The following is a 17049-nucleotide window of genomic DNA, read 5'->3' as shown; positions in this document are numbered from 1 at the left end:
GTCTTAATTCTCAGGATGATTTTTAAATTTGAAAATAGCGTTATTAAACGGCTCGAATTTGAAAAATTGCCAATCCAATATTTTAGCTAAAAAATATTAATAGATGGCAAAAAGGTTTGGATATCTTATATACGCTCAAGGCTTGCGGGATATTATTTTGGCGAAAAGTTTAATTTTAAGCAATACTAATTGGAAAATTGGATTTGACCGAAATGTAATAAATATAAAATTTAAAAATAGTAGGCAAATTCAGTGTGGTTTGATACTGTATACTAGAGGTCTGCATGAGCGGGCTATAAGATTTTGAACATTGGGCAGGTGAACCAGATTAAAAAATATTTTTAAAAATGGGGGTGGGGGAGGGAATTTGAAACATTGTTCTGGCAAAATGAGCAGAACAGACTTATTTTGCATTCACAGTTAGCGCAAATTCGCGGATGTATAATTTGCCGCGAATTAGCTCGAACTATGAATGAGGACTTATTTTAAGTTTAATTTAAAATACATAAAATAAAATATATTAAATACCAAATAATTCTTAAATAATGGGCGGGCGGGAGTTTAGGTTAAGCCCGGTCCATTGTAGACCTCTACTCTATAGATTAATAAATTTCTGGTCAAATCAGATATTTTAGCAGCTCTTCCTTCAGTAAAGGTGTTCAGAATACACGTGGATTCCCTGGTACCGAGTTAATATATAAAAAATTTTTTAAAAATATGGCGATATAACAGTTTAAATAATTACTTCATTTGTTTGACAATCGTACTCTTTCCAGACTCCCCAGCGCCTAAAAAAATTTTTTTTTTCAAAAAAAAATAAATGAATATGGTTCATAAATCATATATATAACTTTTATGAAGTCAAAATTAATACGAATTAATTTGGCAAAAATAAGTGGGGATCGAATGTATGAAGATGATTGATTATTGTATAGACTTATATTTTATATTTATAATATGTAGAAAATGATGTACAGGTCACCATATGGCTTGGCTAACAACAAATAAATTATTTTATTAAAAAAGGCCCATTTCGTAATCTTTTTCAATTTCAGTGCGTATCGATTAAACTTTTATGAGGTTTATTTAAAAAGATACTGATCGAATCAATATTAAAATTATTAATCAACCCCCCCCCCCACCCCTGCTAAAAATATTATAGAACTCAACTTTGCTTAACGAGACGTCTAGTATTGTTATAAAGCCCAATTTATGATTAACATATTCGCTAAAATAATATTATCTAAGCCTCGAGATTTGGAAAATAGAGGTCCAGACCTTTCAGCCATCTATGAACAGCTAAATCTCCAAGCTTACATAATATTATTTTGGATAAAATCTTAATCGGGCAGTTTTAAAAATAGCCCCAAATCAGATATTTTTAACAACTCTAGGCCCACCCCCCTTGTTATTCTTTTATCGATAAAAAAGAAAATTTTATACCCATGAAATTGAGAAGAAAAAAGCTTAAATTTTTTTTATCGAGTTAATCGTTTCTAAAACAGCTTAAATGGAGCGATTTTGCAAAATCATGGGTATAAAATTTTAGTTTTTAATGATAGATATCAAAATCTAAAATAAGATGGAAAGAAACAATAATAGGAATAAACTGGAATTGAGGAGTAAAAAAAGTAATTTTAAATTGGTATATTATGTGATAAATTTTATGATTTAAATTTTTAACAAAATAAAGAAGTTCAAAATGTGGGGATTCGAGACTGAGTAAATGTGCCGAATGCCCAGCTAATCAAAAATTGTGATCCAGTAAAATACAATAACAAACATATTGCTATTAAATGATACATTTTTAATTAGAGTAATTTAAAAGATTCGGTTTATATTTATTCATTATAATAAACTATAAATAAGCAGTCTTTTCTTTTTGTAAAGTTATTCCATTCTGGCAAATGTTCGGTTCGGTTTGGGAAAAAAACAACCACCCTTCCCCCCCCCCCACCACCCAAAAAAAAATTAAATAGGGTTTATAAAAAATAATTTTAAAATGACTATTTAAAGATCAATTTTTTTTAGCTAAAATGTTCGATAAAAATCATAAGCGAAATTCTATAAAATCACAAGGATAAAGTGAAAAATCCTATATTATTAAAAAAAACAAAGATGTTTTTTTCCAAAAAGAAATATAGGTTATTTAAATAATCCGAAATAAATTGTTAAAGAGATGACGTCTTCAAACTAGCTTACCTCAATTTATTTAAAAAAAATAAATGATAAAATATTGAATAAATTTTTTTTGGCAACATTATCATATCCTTTTATTTTTTGAATTTACATTGATTTTATAAATTTTTTAAAAAAAGTGACCTATGAAAATAATTCAAGTAATTAATACAAGGTTATTAAAAAAAATGTAAGATAATCCAGTAAATAATTTGGTAAAACCAAACCGAGCTCGCTCTTAAAAATCTGGCGAAATTTCCCTATCGGGTCATAAAACAATCATTCTTTTAAAGAAATTCGCTTGCAAGAAAATATTTGAAAGATCCAACCGGTTTTCTATAGAACCGGGCAGAGTTGACTCTTTAAGATCAAATGGCATTCCAGTTTCGAATCCAATATAAAAATATTAGGTATTCAACCGTATAAAAAATAAAAACAACCAATCGTAAAAATGGATTGCCGAATATATTAAACCCGAATTTACTTTTTATCAGAGACCCGCAAGAAATAAAAAATTTTAGGCCCGGCCAATTTGAAACAAATTTTCATTAGCCCTGAATTTCTTAAGGGAAATTGAAAAATAGGAGGAAATAAATAAATATTAAACGTTTCGTTATACGATTTTTCAACTAATTAATGGAGATTATCTAACTTTTTTTCTTAAAATTGATCAGGACAGGATTCTTAATTTTTAAAAAAAAATAAATTATTAAGTCCTCCAGTTTCCATTTAATTATATACCCTTTTTTTTGACCCGTTCGATGAATGCAGGTATCTGTTTTTAATGCATATTTCAAATTAAATCACATTGTATAAAAAATTTGCTAACTTTAATGAAGTACCCACTCCCAGTTATGATATATGATTGTTAGAATTAATAAAATTTAAAAAAAATTAATTAATATTTTTAAGATAAATAATTCTCAAACATATTTTTTTTTATAAGATGATTATAAACTTTTATCCCCTTTATTTAATTATATTATCGTTTGACCTCAAAAAACAAAAAATATTAATTTGATACAAATTCAAATAAGTGCCTAATGAAGTTAGGGAATTCTCGCAAAAATGTCATTTAACATCTAATGAAGGGAGATGTAATTATTCAAAAAAAATAAATATATAATCCAACTGATTAACCCTTTAATTATTAATATTTGTATTTGGTATAAAAGTATTAGGCATTTTTTTAAAAATTATAATTGGATTATCTTTTCCACAATTATTTAATCATTAATATTATTATATTTAACCTCGTGGCTTCTACGCCCTCCTAAGCTGCTAATTACCCATAAACCCTACCCTCAGCCTCTAGCTCTAAAATGTTTGTATCCACCCCGTGTCAGATGGGAAAGGGGGGGGGGAGGAGGAAATAGCAACCCTAAATTTAAAAAAAATTTTCATGTTATTTTTTACCTTAGCACTTAAATTTATTTTAATTTTTTTGAGCAAACCTAAATTATCTAGCTCTAAAATGTTTGTATCCACCCCGTGTCAGATGGGAAAGGGGGGGGAGGAGGAAATAGCAACCCTAAATTTAAAATAAATTTTCATGGTATTTTTTACCTTAGCACTTAAATTTATTTTAATTTTTTTGAGCAAACCTAAATTATTTAGCTCTAAAATGTTTGTATCCACCCCGTGTCAGATGGGAAAGGGGGGGGGGGAGGAGGAAATAGCAACCCTAAATTTAAAATAAATTTTCATGGTATTTTTTACCTTAGCACTTAAATTTATTTTAATTTTTTGAGCAAACCTAAATTATAAAAAAATAGATTTAAAGATATCTAATTTAAATGGTAAAAGCCAGTGACTGAAATAACTACCATTGAAACCACAAATAATTAAATATAATGACAAATGGCACCATAAAAACATGACAATTAAATAACTTTTTATTTGGCTTAGCAAATTTGCGTTCATGGTTAGCCTATTCAAAATTCGTTTTGTTTTCACTTCGAATAAACACAATTACTAAAACGAATTATTCGATAATTTGTTCTTAAATATTAATAAAATTTTAAAAAAATAATGGAGTTATATAATGTTTATATCTTCATAGTTTTCTTTACACCATTTAGAAAACCTTTTATTCTACATTTACCCACCTTTTTTGAATTTTAATCACAAATTATAAACAAAAATCAATATTTCAAACCAAACTAAAGGTAAATTATCACATAAAAGCCTAGCATACCTAATCATGGGTAATATAATAACTGATATTAATGAACCTTGATCCAGTTGGCAAAAAAACCCCCTAAAAAGAGGTTATTTGGTGAATTTGCATCGCTAATTTTAAATACCTAATTTCGAAAAATAGTTACTTTTTAAGTTTAATTAACCACAATATCATTGCCTGGAGGGAGTTTTCATTATCAATAAATACGTAGAAAATAGGCTATTATTTAACAGTCTAGATTTAAATATATGTGTGATGATATCGAATATCAGTAACAAGTAGAACAGATCTAGGGACTATTGAAGCCTCAGTGTCAGTAGTATACCGTTTTATAATCATAAATTTTACAGATTATCATTATAATTTAGTTAAAATTTATCTGTTAATAAAAATTATATCACAATTTAAAATGAAAAATATTAAAATGATTTTTTTACTGAAATTTTTTTAGCATGTAATTCTAATAAAATATAAAATGCTTCTGATTCTTCATTAGGACTAGTGTTGCAAAACGCCTCGATTTGAGCCAATTTTTAAAAATGGCTAAATCAATATTTTATTAAGAAAAATATTATGTAAGCCTGAAGATTCTGCGTTGGCCAAAGGTCTGGATATCTATTAGCGAAATTTCGAGGCTTAGACAATATTTTTCTGTCTAAAATATTGATTTAACCGTTTTTAAAAATCTGCTCAAATTGAGCCATTTAACAACATTAATAAGGAGTAAATCAGGTATGACGTGGTTCAAACTTGATTTCTCTTGACTGGAATTGGGAGAATAGTTTTAAAAAAATGTATTCGAATTTAAATACAATATAAAATTCATATTCGAAAGATGTATTTTAAATATAAACATAAATATCTAACATAATACTTTCTCAAAATAAGATTTAAATATAAATCCTTTGATGAATGTTTTTTTGGAAATAAATTTCATAACAGAGCTAAGCTTGGCTCTCTCATATTAAAAGAAAATGGCTTAAGTAGGAAATTTGCAGGGAAAATAAATTCCCAGTCATAGATGTATTTAAAACTATATGATTGACATTAAGTAATATAAAATATCATCTGAGAACACAGTTTTTTTTTTACTAATTACAGAGAATATTCAAAACATTTTTTTAACAAAAGAGACATTTCCGAGCCCAATCCTGAGCCTTCTTCTTGGGTTCCAGTGATACTATCCATGAACTAACTAAAAATGCTTAATCCTTTTCGCACTTATATGAGAAATCTCTAAAAATAGTCTTGCCTGATATATGTCCTTATGAAATTTGAAGTTTAAAATTAGTTTAATTTAATTATATATCTCAGAGACCTGTAGCCCCTATCCGGGTATTCGAAAACCGCATAAACTTTTTCTGAAATAAACCCGGACCGGGCCTAACAAATACACACATTTATTGAAAAATCTCCTTATTCAGAATAATAAAAAAATTTCTTGTCTTATTTCAACCACCATTTTTTTAAAAAATAAACAGTGTTTCGTATATTTTTAAAATAAAACCAGCAACAAAAATTAAAATCAATTTTTTTTCGAACACCACCGCCAAAGTAGTATAAAAACCTAAAATGAAAGAAAAATAATCTCTAAACCGGAAATTTTGTTAACCACTTAAAGGCGTAGGCGATTTGCCAACAAATTATTTATCTTAAAACTCAATTTTTTTCGTAGCAATTACGTAATGTAGGGTTTTGGTTACATTTTCCGAAAGGTTTAAAGCCGACTCCAAAAACCGGGTAAAACTGGCTTTTAGCCCACTAATGACCTCTTTAGATTTTAACCTAAAAATAGTTCAATCTTGAGAAAATCCGGGATAAAAATCAAAGCGACTCAAGACTTTAGGTATGTGTTTTTTAAAATATTATATTTCTCGTGAAACATTAAAAGACAAACCGATAGAATTCAATTTTAAACGGTAGAAAACATTTTTAAAACCAATAGATGGCCGAAATTGTTCGATAACACTGGTCACTGCAAACCTCCTTAGATTGTGTTCTTGTTTGACTTATATCTTGATACTTACTGATGTTTAATTTAGACTAAACAGTTCTTGAAAAGACACCCTATTTTAGTTTGCTTTAAGTGTTTGGTGGTATTGTTTTTTTCCTTTCGGTTTTTTCCCTCTTATTTTTTAGGCCGTTTAGTCCAAGCGATATAGTCGGCTAAACAGCCGGCAGTTTAATGAGTGGAACTAGGACAGGCATATTTTAAGAAAATCCCACGATACTTTAGTTAATTAATAACCAATTTTTTTACATTTTTTAATATATAAAAACAGTAATAACGAGAGAAAAATGAATGCTAAATTACCCTACGGCATAATCTAATTATCTTAAAAAAAGTCTTTATATATATATATATAAATAAAAAATTTCTAATAAACTTTATATTTTAAAAACAAAATATTGATTTTATTTCTAAAAAAAAGATTTTAAATTTTGTATAATAATACATATTAATATAAACTGTAATTTATTAGAATCAAAGTTATATTAGTTTATTTCGGTCATAAATTATACGACCGTTATTAACATATAAATAAAATACATAATATATCTTATAAATATATCTCTGAATATGAATTATGTAGTATTATTGAAAGTTTAAAAAAACATTTAATTTACCCTGCGTTCACAGTTTTATACTAATTTTTGTATACTTCCCCGCGAATTCGTGCTCACTGTGAATACAGGGTTATGGAAATTTCGGTATGTATAGAGTGCAAAATTAAATTTTTTTAAAAATGATAATCTTATCTGTGTAGTGCCATTACACAACATTTATTGACCCGTTCCAGCATGCGCATGCTGACATCTCTGAGAAATAATCATCTGTTCGAATTTTAAATTCGCTAGAGGAGAATCATTAGAAAATAATTTGGCAAGAGAGAAATTAACTTTAACAACAAAGTCACGTTCATTTCTTATATTGAATTTTATTATAATAAAACGATTATAAATCGTTACGGCCCGTAAAAAATCTCCCAAAAGGTTTATCAGACTTACCCGTAAAATATATATTACAAATTTCCCCGGCTCCAATTCAAAAATTATTATGTTTTATTTTAAAATTAAATATTAGGTTAGCAGAGTGTACTTGACTGGCTGCCTAAATCTACAGGGTGAAGAAAATCTGCTAGTCATTGAGGTTCAAGTTAATTTTTCAAAAAAGACTGAGAGTAAAATGATAGAAGGTAATAACACAATTTAGTGATAGTGAGTTAAAACGAATAAGTTAAAGAAGGGCTGAAACAGGAGTAAACGCCTATTATCTAAGATATACCATCACTGGAAAGCGTCGCGTCTTGAAAATAAAGGAAAGGGCAGGACGGAAGTTAAACGTTCTCTTAGTTATTTCTTTTTATTTAATGCAATTTATATTTTAAAAAAATTTTTTTTATAAATTTATTTCATGATTTATAAAAATATATTCCGATATCTATCTTCTTATACAAATAAAGAGAAAGTATTTTATGTCACGTTCAACTAGTATTTTATTTAAAATAAATAAATATTTAATACAAAGTTCGAACTATGCCATATGTGTTCGAATTACGATATCTGTGATCGAATTGGGGTATTTTTGTGTTCGAATTATGGTATTTGTGTTCAAATTGGGGTATTTTTGTGTTCGAATTATGGTATTTGTGAAATTAGGGTATTTTTGTGTTCGAATTGGGGATGTCGTTACCGTAACGTCCGGGAAGATTAGGATTAATCAAGCCTATTCAAAAACGAATATAAATTGAATAATTAACTATTCGTATATTCGTAACAGGAATAATAAAATTTATTATTATCTATTCAGTTTAAATTATTTGAAAAATTTTTTATTCTTTTTTAAAAAAAATATTATAAAATAATTTCAGATAAAAATAATAGAACATCAAGTTATTAATGAAATTAAAAAAACCATATTAATTTAAATTAATGCCAAGCCAATTTTTAAGGCAGAGTTTTTTTTTATTATATCATTTCCTCTATATAACATGCCATCTTTTTGGCAGCAAATTAGTTCCAACTAAGAAAAGTCTTCACAAGCAGTTGATATGTACCTGTCAGGATAGTAAGCGAATTATTCAAATAAATCGAATAATTCTTTATTCAAACAAAACGAAAAATAACTATTTGTATTCGTTACCATTTGATTCATTTTTGAATAAGAGCCTAGGGTTAATTAAGTAGTCATTTTAGTATTGCAGAAGTAAAAACGACTGTCAGATAGATAGAAAGCGAACTCTTGAATCGGATAATCTTTATTCGTATTCGAACAAATAACTATTTGTATTCTTTACCATTTGATTAGTTTTTTGAATGAGTAAGTTAGTAGCCATTTTGGCTAAATTACAGAAGTAACAACATAATTAGTCCAAACCGGATTAATAGTGGTAATTAAAATTAATTAATAAGCCTAGTTTTCAGATCATAAACAGTTAGCATGAATTAGAGGCAAAGTCTGTGAAATATGTTGTATTTTCATCGCTAATTGTGAATGCATGGTAAGAGGTATGAATTTAATATCGCCTTATAAAAAATCAATTTATTTTTTGCATATTAAATTAATTATTTATTTTAAAATTATTTAACTTTTTATAGCCTAATAAATAACAACGTTTGTACAAGGCCAGCTTTAAATTTCAAAACAGTAAAAAAAAAGGAAGATGGAATGGATGGAATGAATTAGTAATACTACTCGTGTTCTTCTAGTTCGAATTTAAATATTTTGACATCTTTGACGATATTTAGTTATTGAATGATAAAATATAAATAAAATATCGTGCTCATGTATCAATCGATTTTTTTATAGGATGGTGTTGATTTGCTAGAGCATTCAATTACATTATTATGATCAGGGATAATACAATAATGTTCCTCATATAAAAAAGATTAAAATTTTTGGTATATATTCTTTTTAAATTGAAATTTGACAGTCCATTTCCTGTTAATATATTCTAGGGCTGTGCCGATATTAAATATCAGATTGGGGCCGATATTTTGTGTTTTTTTTAATATAGGATCGGTCCTATATTTTGAAAAAGCTACGATATTTTCATTGTTTTTGGTAATTTTATGATTGTATATATAATTATTTTTTATACATAATTAATTTCATAATAATTAATTTATAAAAGTAACCAAAATTCAATTTATTTATTAATGTTTATAAAATATCTAATTTTACATTTTAAAATAAATGATGTTACATTATCTGTAATAAGAAAAGGATTTTAAAATATTTAGCGGGTTATATTCAGTTAGTGTTGTAAACAACTCGTTTAGCCGATTTTTTTAAAAAATGGCTAAATTAAGATTTCAGCCAAAAAAAATAAACTAACCTTGGAAATTTTGTCAACAGATGATAGAAAGGGTTGGATATCTTAGAGGTCTGCAATTGGCTGGTTTTTAGCCCACCCCCCCCCCCATACTTCGCGCAGCTGTGGTCGGGGTTTCTAAAATATTTTCAACATTGACGGATAGTGGGCGGGTTAAAATTTTTTTTAAGTAATAAGAAGGTGTGGGCGGATGAATTTGTAATATTTTTTCAACCGAAATGAGCAGTCAATTTATTAAAAATAATAGTTTTATTTCATAAATATTGCATATACATTAAAATAAATAAATAGAGCCAAACCAGCCATTAAAATATTTTTAAACATTAGGCGGGCGGGTTAAACAAAATTTATAGATAAATGGGAGGGTAATTTTTTTTAAAAAATTATAAGTGGAAGGAAGGCGGGTTAGAAAAATTCCAAAAACAACGATTGGGCGAGCTTTTTGGCTTAAAACCCGCCCATTGCAGACCTCTATGACATCTATTGGCGAAATTTCAAGGTATAGGTAATAATATTTTAGCAAAAATCTTGATTTATTACAAATAGGCAAAATCAAGGCATTTAAAAACACCACATATCTATAAACATTACCCATATTTAGGCCTACAAAAAAAACGAATCGAATAATACTATTACTCGTATTCGAATCGAATAATTGCGCTATTCGTATTCGTACGAATAATAAAATCTCGTACGAATAATAAAATCTTTATTCGTTTCGATTCGTCGAATATTCGATTCGATTCGAAAATTTTTATAAAGCTTATAAAAAATATATAATTTTTTTGCAAAAAAATTATAAACAGATATAATGTTTTAAGATGACATTTTTAAGGATTCTCTCAACAACAATTTACAGAAAATAAACGAAATAAAACCAAATGATTTCATATAACGTTATCCAAACAAATTGGCAAAAAACGTCCGATTTATAGATTAGAATTGCTTATAAAAAATATTTAAATTATTTCTTCAATCTAATATACAAATTTTATTAAAATATTCTGAAAATATACAATAATTTCATTTTATAAACATCAAAATATAATACACAAAAAATATAATTATAGTATATCTAAATTTGTTAATAACCAATTTTTTAAACATAACGTCTTTCTTATAGTATCCTGTAGAGACATCATATTCTTAAGTTCCTGGCAGATAAATAACTAAATTTTGACTAGTTCTTATTCTTTGATTAGGAAAATTCTTTTCCCATTTAGTAACCTTATTTTTTATCAAATTTTAAAGTAAATCATCTAATTCAGATAGTGTATCATAATCACTATCATAAAATCTTCATCACTATTAATTACATTGCCATAATCACTAACAATAATATTTTAAAGTTTTAATTGCAGTGGTTTAGCCAGAAATCTTAACACTAAAAATGATTAAATAAAGAGGAAGTATCAAAATAAAATAATTATATTTTTGTTTACTTTGGGTTTGGGGCTTTTCCTTTTCTTCCATTAAAATTTGACAGCAATTAATATAAGTTATGGATTTGATAAAGATAATAGGAAATAAAATAAAATGATATCCACTAGGAATATTTAATTACTTCTTTTTTTATTATACTTACAACAATTTACAAATACAAATAAAATATTTGCGAAAAATTACGAATATATATATATAAATAATTTCGAATAATTTTCCTCATTATTCATATTCGATTCGAAATTTCGAATCGAATAATTGTGCTATTCGTATTCGTAAAATACGAATCGAATCGATTCGAATAACAAATAATTCGTTTTAGGCCTACCCATATTTTAAATGAGATTATTAATTTTTGGAGAATAAAAAAACTTAATCCTTCATGAAATTTTTTTTTGAGTAGAAAATTAATTTTTTTTTATGACATTGGTTCAAGGATAGATGGTATATAAAATTCAATATAAATATCGGATCGGTTATAAAATCGTGTTTGTATTTGTAGTTATATCGGAGGGATCGGTGAAAAATTTGTAGATCACAACAGCGCTAATTATATTTTTATTTATTTATTTTTATAAAAATGGGATCAGCTGATTACGATGGCAGTCCATCATCAACATGATATCGGAAAAATTGGATCAGCCCTTTTAAAAATTTGAAATTCGGCACACCTCTATTTTTAAAAAGAATAATGAAAAAAATAATAACAAAATTTTAATTCCAAATTTTATGGCTTTTAAAATTAAAATTTTTTTTTGAAATCAAAAAAGATATCGGTTATAAAAAAAAATACTTAATTAGCCAGTCATAAATTTTAACACAAATTTAACATTTTTTTTCCAATAATAAATGATAATATTATAAAAGGATATAAATAAACTAAAAAAATAATGAATCGTTTCTTCTTCTTTCCTTTTCGCAATTTATCTGTCCCTCACGATTTAATGTTTTATTTAATGCAATTGGACACTGCAAAAAATAATGAATTTTTTTTTAAAAAAAATGAATGTATTATCATAAATCTTTTTTTTTGTATAACAAATAAAGTATAAAATAGAAATCTCTTCCAACCCCCCAAAACAAAATATCTGCCTAAGTAACTACCGTAGTTTGGTACTGTATAATTTTATTTAAAGTAAACCATTTGTTAATAAGCATTCTAATCTGAATAAATAAAACAAAAAAATTAGGAACAGATCAGGAATACTAGTTTTAATAAATTAATCTACAATCTCTAATTCAAGATTGTGTGGTATTGTACAACAAAAAATTTATCATTTAAACAAATATATTATATTTTAATTTAATTATTCATCTCACTATAATTATTGATAATTAATATAATATATATATTAATAATGTTTTTTAAGTTTTTCATACAATAATATTGACATAAAAATAATCTTTAACAAAAATATAATTAAATTAAAATATTTAACAGATTGCAGGAAAATCAATAAATGATCAAAAATGGGATCTATATCCAAAACAAATTATATTACAAAAAAAGTTTTGAACAATTATCACAAAATTTAAGCAAATAAAAATTTGTCTATTTTTCTTTCATCACTTTCTGAATCGGTGGTACAAACTCAAGGGAAGTATGAAGGATGATTTATATATATATATATATATATGCATTCTGTGTCCAAACTAAATTGCTAGAACTTCCTTTTTTGAAATAGTGCAGATTGAATAATTTTGGGGAAAAATTATAATGCATAACATTACCAAAAATGATCATTTGAAATTTGGGAGATTTAAATTAGGGCTGTGCCCATATTAGATATCGGATCGGCACCAAGATCTTACGTTTTTAAAAAATGTCGGATTGGGCAGATATTTTTTATTGTTTTTTGTTTATTTTAAGATTATATATATAATTATTAATTTATTTATATATTATATGGGGGTTTACCAATTAATACTTCTTGGAAGGCGATAGGCAATACTTTCAGGCTAAAATATTGAGCTAACCGTTTTTAAAAATTTGCTCAAATGAGCATCACTATATAGATCTACTCATCTCGTATACTTTTTAATATTATAACATCTATCCTTTTAACTATAGCAAAACATAAGTCATTTAAATGTTATAATGATCTTTATAGACTATATTCATGAATCTAAAAGTATATAAAATATTATTATTGATAAATCACTTATTTATATAATAACATTAATCTATTTACATAATCTTTTAAAATAATTTGTTTTTAAATTAAGACGCCATTTTATTGGATCGGATAGGAAAATTTTCAAATATCGGTCAATAACCGATATTTTACAAAAGATGAAATATAGGGCCGATCCGAACAGATAAAAAATATCGGTACATCCCCAGAAAAAAAAATACTATTTATTTGTTACAATATTTAAAAAAATAGTTAAAATTTTGCACTATTTTTTTTGTTATATTATCTGCAACATGATGCAAAGGATTTTAAAATATCTAAAGAATCACAATCAGCTAGTGTTGTTAAACGACTCGATTTAGCCAATTTTTAAAAACGTTTAACATTATTCAAGCTTATTGATTTTACCCACAGATGGCAGAAAGATTTGCACTTCTATTAGCGAACAAGCTTATTGATTTTACCCACAGATGGCAGAAAGGTTTGTACTTCTATTAGCTAAATTTAGAGGCATTAAGTAATAATATTTTGTGAAAATCTTGATTCAGCTCCTATAAAAATAGGCTAAATGGAGCTGTTTAACATCATATTTAAAATGAGATTATTAACTTTTGGAGAATAAAAAAATAAAATGCATTTATTAATTATTCGTGAAAGTTAAGTTTTTTTTATAAAAATAGAAATTATTGATATTTTATGATATTGATATAAAGATGGTAAATAAATTTTTTTAGTAATATCGGATTGGGGAAAATTTGTGAATCGGGACAGCCCTATATAAAACTAATTCCTCCTCGTTATTAAGATTTGATTTGACATAATCTTCCATTAAAAATGTTTATGATAAGTATGGTGGTAAACATCTTATTGTATGCCCTCTCATTTCTATCGATTCCCTAATTTTATAGTTTTGATGAAATGGAATATTATCCATCACAAAAATCATTACTCTTCAAAATGATTTGGTATTTCATTTACAAAGTGACTAAAGTTTTAGCGTTGTAGAAGCCAAAAATAAATCGTTTAGAATAGCTGTCATAGTATAATTCATTGTCTTTCCATTGGACCTTTTTATTTTATTTATGAATATCCATATAACTGTCATAATAATTTCATATCAATGGATAAAGTGCAATCCAAATTTATAAAATTAGTATATATTCCTCTTCTTCTTGATTTAATTTTGCATGCATATGAGTCTCCTTTAGATAAACTATTTTTTCATTTTTGTGATGGGAGTATTTTACATTTATCAGTTAGCTTATTTTAAAACATGAAGATATATTATGATACTATCCATTTAACGCGTCAATTATTAGAGAAAATATTTTAAAAATAAATTTGATTGCCAAAGAGATATAAAAATTAAATGAAATTTAAAAAATAAAAATATATGGAGAAAAAAATCAAAGAAAGTAATAAAAATTGTAATCTAGAATGAAAAACGGGAAAAGAATTGTTAAAAATGACATAAAAATAGAGAAGTGAAGAAAAATGACAATGAAAATAAAAATTATTTTTAAAAACAAAAAATAATGATCAAATAGGAAGATATAAAAATATGAGAAAAGATAAGAAAAATAAAGATTAAAAAATGTCTTAAAAAGATCGCAAAAAGTTAGAAATAAAATAAGAAGTAAAAATTAAAAAAAACAAATAAAAATATAAGGAGAAAAAAATAATAAAAAGTCAAAAAATAAGTTATTAAAAATGGCATAAAAATAGAGAAGTGAAGAAAAATAAAAATTAATTTTAAAAAACAAAAAAGAATGATCAAAAATGAGAAGATAAAAAATTTAAGAAAAGATAAGAAAAATAAAGATTAAAAAAAGATTAAAAAATGTCTTAAAAAGATCGCAAAAAGTTAGAAATAAAATAAGAAGTAAAAATTAAAAAAAACAAATAAAAATATAAGGAGAAAAAAATAATAAAAAGTCAAAAAATAAGTTATTAAAAATGGCATAAAAATAGAGAAGTGAAGAAAAATAAAAATTAATTTTAAAAAACAAAAAAGAATGATCAAAAATGAGAAGATAAAAAATTTAAGAAAAGATAAGAAAAATAAAGATTAAAAATGGCTTACACAAAAAATTAGAAATAAAATAAGATGAAAAAATAAAAATACGAAAAATTTATAATTTTTTATTAAAATATTTTTAAAAAATAAAAAAACGAAAAATTTATAATTTTTTATTAAAATATTTTTAAAAAATAACAATTTTTCTTTTTTGATTGGACCTTTTCCTTTTATGATCGAACTTTCTCCTAAGTCTATGGGACTTTTCCTTTATTGATTGATACCTTTTCTCTTTTGAATTGGATATTTTCCTTTATTATTTGACACTTTTCCTTTTTTACATGGGAAATCCTATAAATTAAAAAATGTTCCTTCATTTGTGCAAACCTTGAATCAATTTTTAAAAAAGTGCTAAATTAATTATTTAGCCAATAAAATTTGACCAGAAACTTAAAGATTTTGGTAAAAGTTGACAAAAGAATTTGGCCCTCCTTTGGTAAAATTTTAAGGATTTGGTAATATTTTTGATTAAAATCTTGATTTTGATTTCCATTAAATTGGTTTTTAACAACAAATATGTATGGGATTGAGAGAATTATTTAAAAATATTCTTCTACTACTTCTAAATTATGTGAAAGAAGGGCATGGGTGTAAGTCAGGGCATGCAAATATCATATTTATAAAGATCTGCTTCACCTTTGAACTCAATGACATTTATGAAATTCATTAACATTTAATTCATTACAGAGATTTTCAAGATGACAACTAAATCATATTTTGAAAGAAAGTTAGGTACTATTATCAAATTTAGTAAGGCAACTTCCTATTATGAGATTACTTTTTCAGGTCATTCTAAGATCTCACTCTATTTAATTAAAATAGGATACTCTAACCATAAAAAATATATTAATTTTCTATATTTTGGGGCTTGTGAGAGGGGGGATTTATCCCTCTGCCTCAATGGTTAAAAGCATGTAACAAATTTTTTAAACAATAGAAAATATATTAAAATTATAAGCAAATAAATGCATCTTTTTCTTGTTAAATAAGCAGTTTCTATATATTATATATGTAATCCTTTTCAATAATTATTAGATTAAAAAATAATAAATGTTTAAATTACAAGCTGCTCAGATAACTAAAACTTTTGTTTAATTTTTAACAATTTACTGTAAAAAAAGTATAAAATCAAATAATCGATGATTCCTAATCTCATATTGATAAAATTTGTTAAGTTTTAATAAATACAAGTATAATAAACCTAGAAGTAAAAGTTTCACTTCTCTTGAAGCCTTCTCGCCATCTGCTTTAAGATTTCTATCAATTTGGCGAGATCGTTCAACAGCTGCTTTTTCATCATTATTTGAAAATACGCAACCCATAAATGTATAAAATGCTTGTTTTAATGGAAGACTTCAGTTTATTTGATTTAATAATTATATATATTTTTTAAAAAATTTAATGCGAAATTTAAAATAAATTTATTGTAGTGTTTGTGTCATAATGTTATTAAAAATAAATAAAATTATATTTAATTTGAAAACTAATATATAGTACATTTATTTTAAAAAAAAATTGTTTATATAAAGGTAATTATGTAATGCCGTAGTTTTATAAAAATTGATAATATATATCTTAATTTTCTTATTTTATTCTCATTTATATTATATTATTTATTAGTATATGAATCTCATGATGAACCCTAGCTATCGAGAGGATATGGAGTATCTGTCCACCCCACCCCCTCTAAAAAATATG

The 17049-nt window shown here is 25.6% G+C and overlaps 1 protein-coding gene across 3 annotated transcripts in view; it reads right to left on the bottom strand.

Annotated features, from left to right (window-relative positions):
- LOC135927161 (guanine nucleotide-binding protein G(i) subunit alpha-like) overlaps positions 1-16768 on the bottom strand; it is a 33378-nt gene extending 16610 nt beyond the window's left edge. The window contains exons 1-3 of one of the 3 annotated variants that reach the window (XM_065463107.1): positions 16553-16640; positions 7886-8087; positions 746-788 (exon numbers count right to left, since the gene is read on the bottom strand). In XM_065463107.1, coding sequence (XP_065319179.1) covers positions 746-750 — 5 coding nt within the window. In that variant the 5' untranslated portion in view covers positions 751-788; positions 7886-8087; positions 16553-16640. Of the gene's footprint in view, positions 1-745; positions 789-7885; positions 8088-16552 lie in introns of all 3 variants that reach the window. The other 2 variants (XM_065463108.1, XM_065463106.1) reach the window with 2 other exon arrangements.
- Between the last annotated feature and the right edge of the window lie 281 nt (positions 16769-17049).

Source organism: Gordionus sp. m RMFG-2023, chromosome 3, assembly GCF_954871325.1.
Source record: "Gordionus sp. m RMFG-2023 chromosome 3, tfGorSpeb1-WG-v2, whole genome shotgun sequence".
In the NCBI taxonomy this organism is placed as follows: Eukaryota; Metazoa; Nematomorpha; class Gordioida; order Chordodea; family Parachordodidae; genus Gordionus; species Gordionus sp. m RMFG-2023.
Note: the sequence above shows the minus strand (reverse complement) of the source record. Positions and strands in the feature narration are given on the sequence as shown.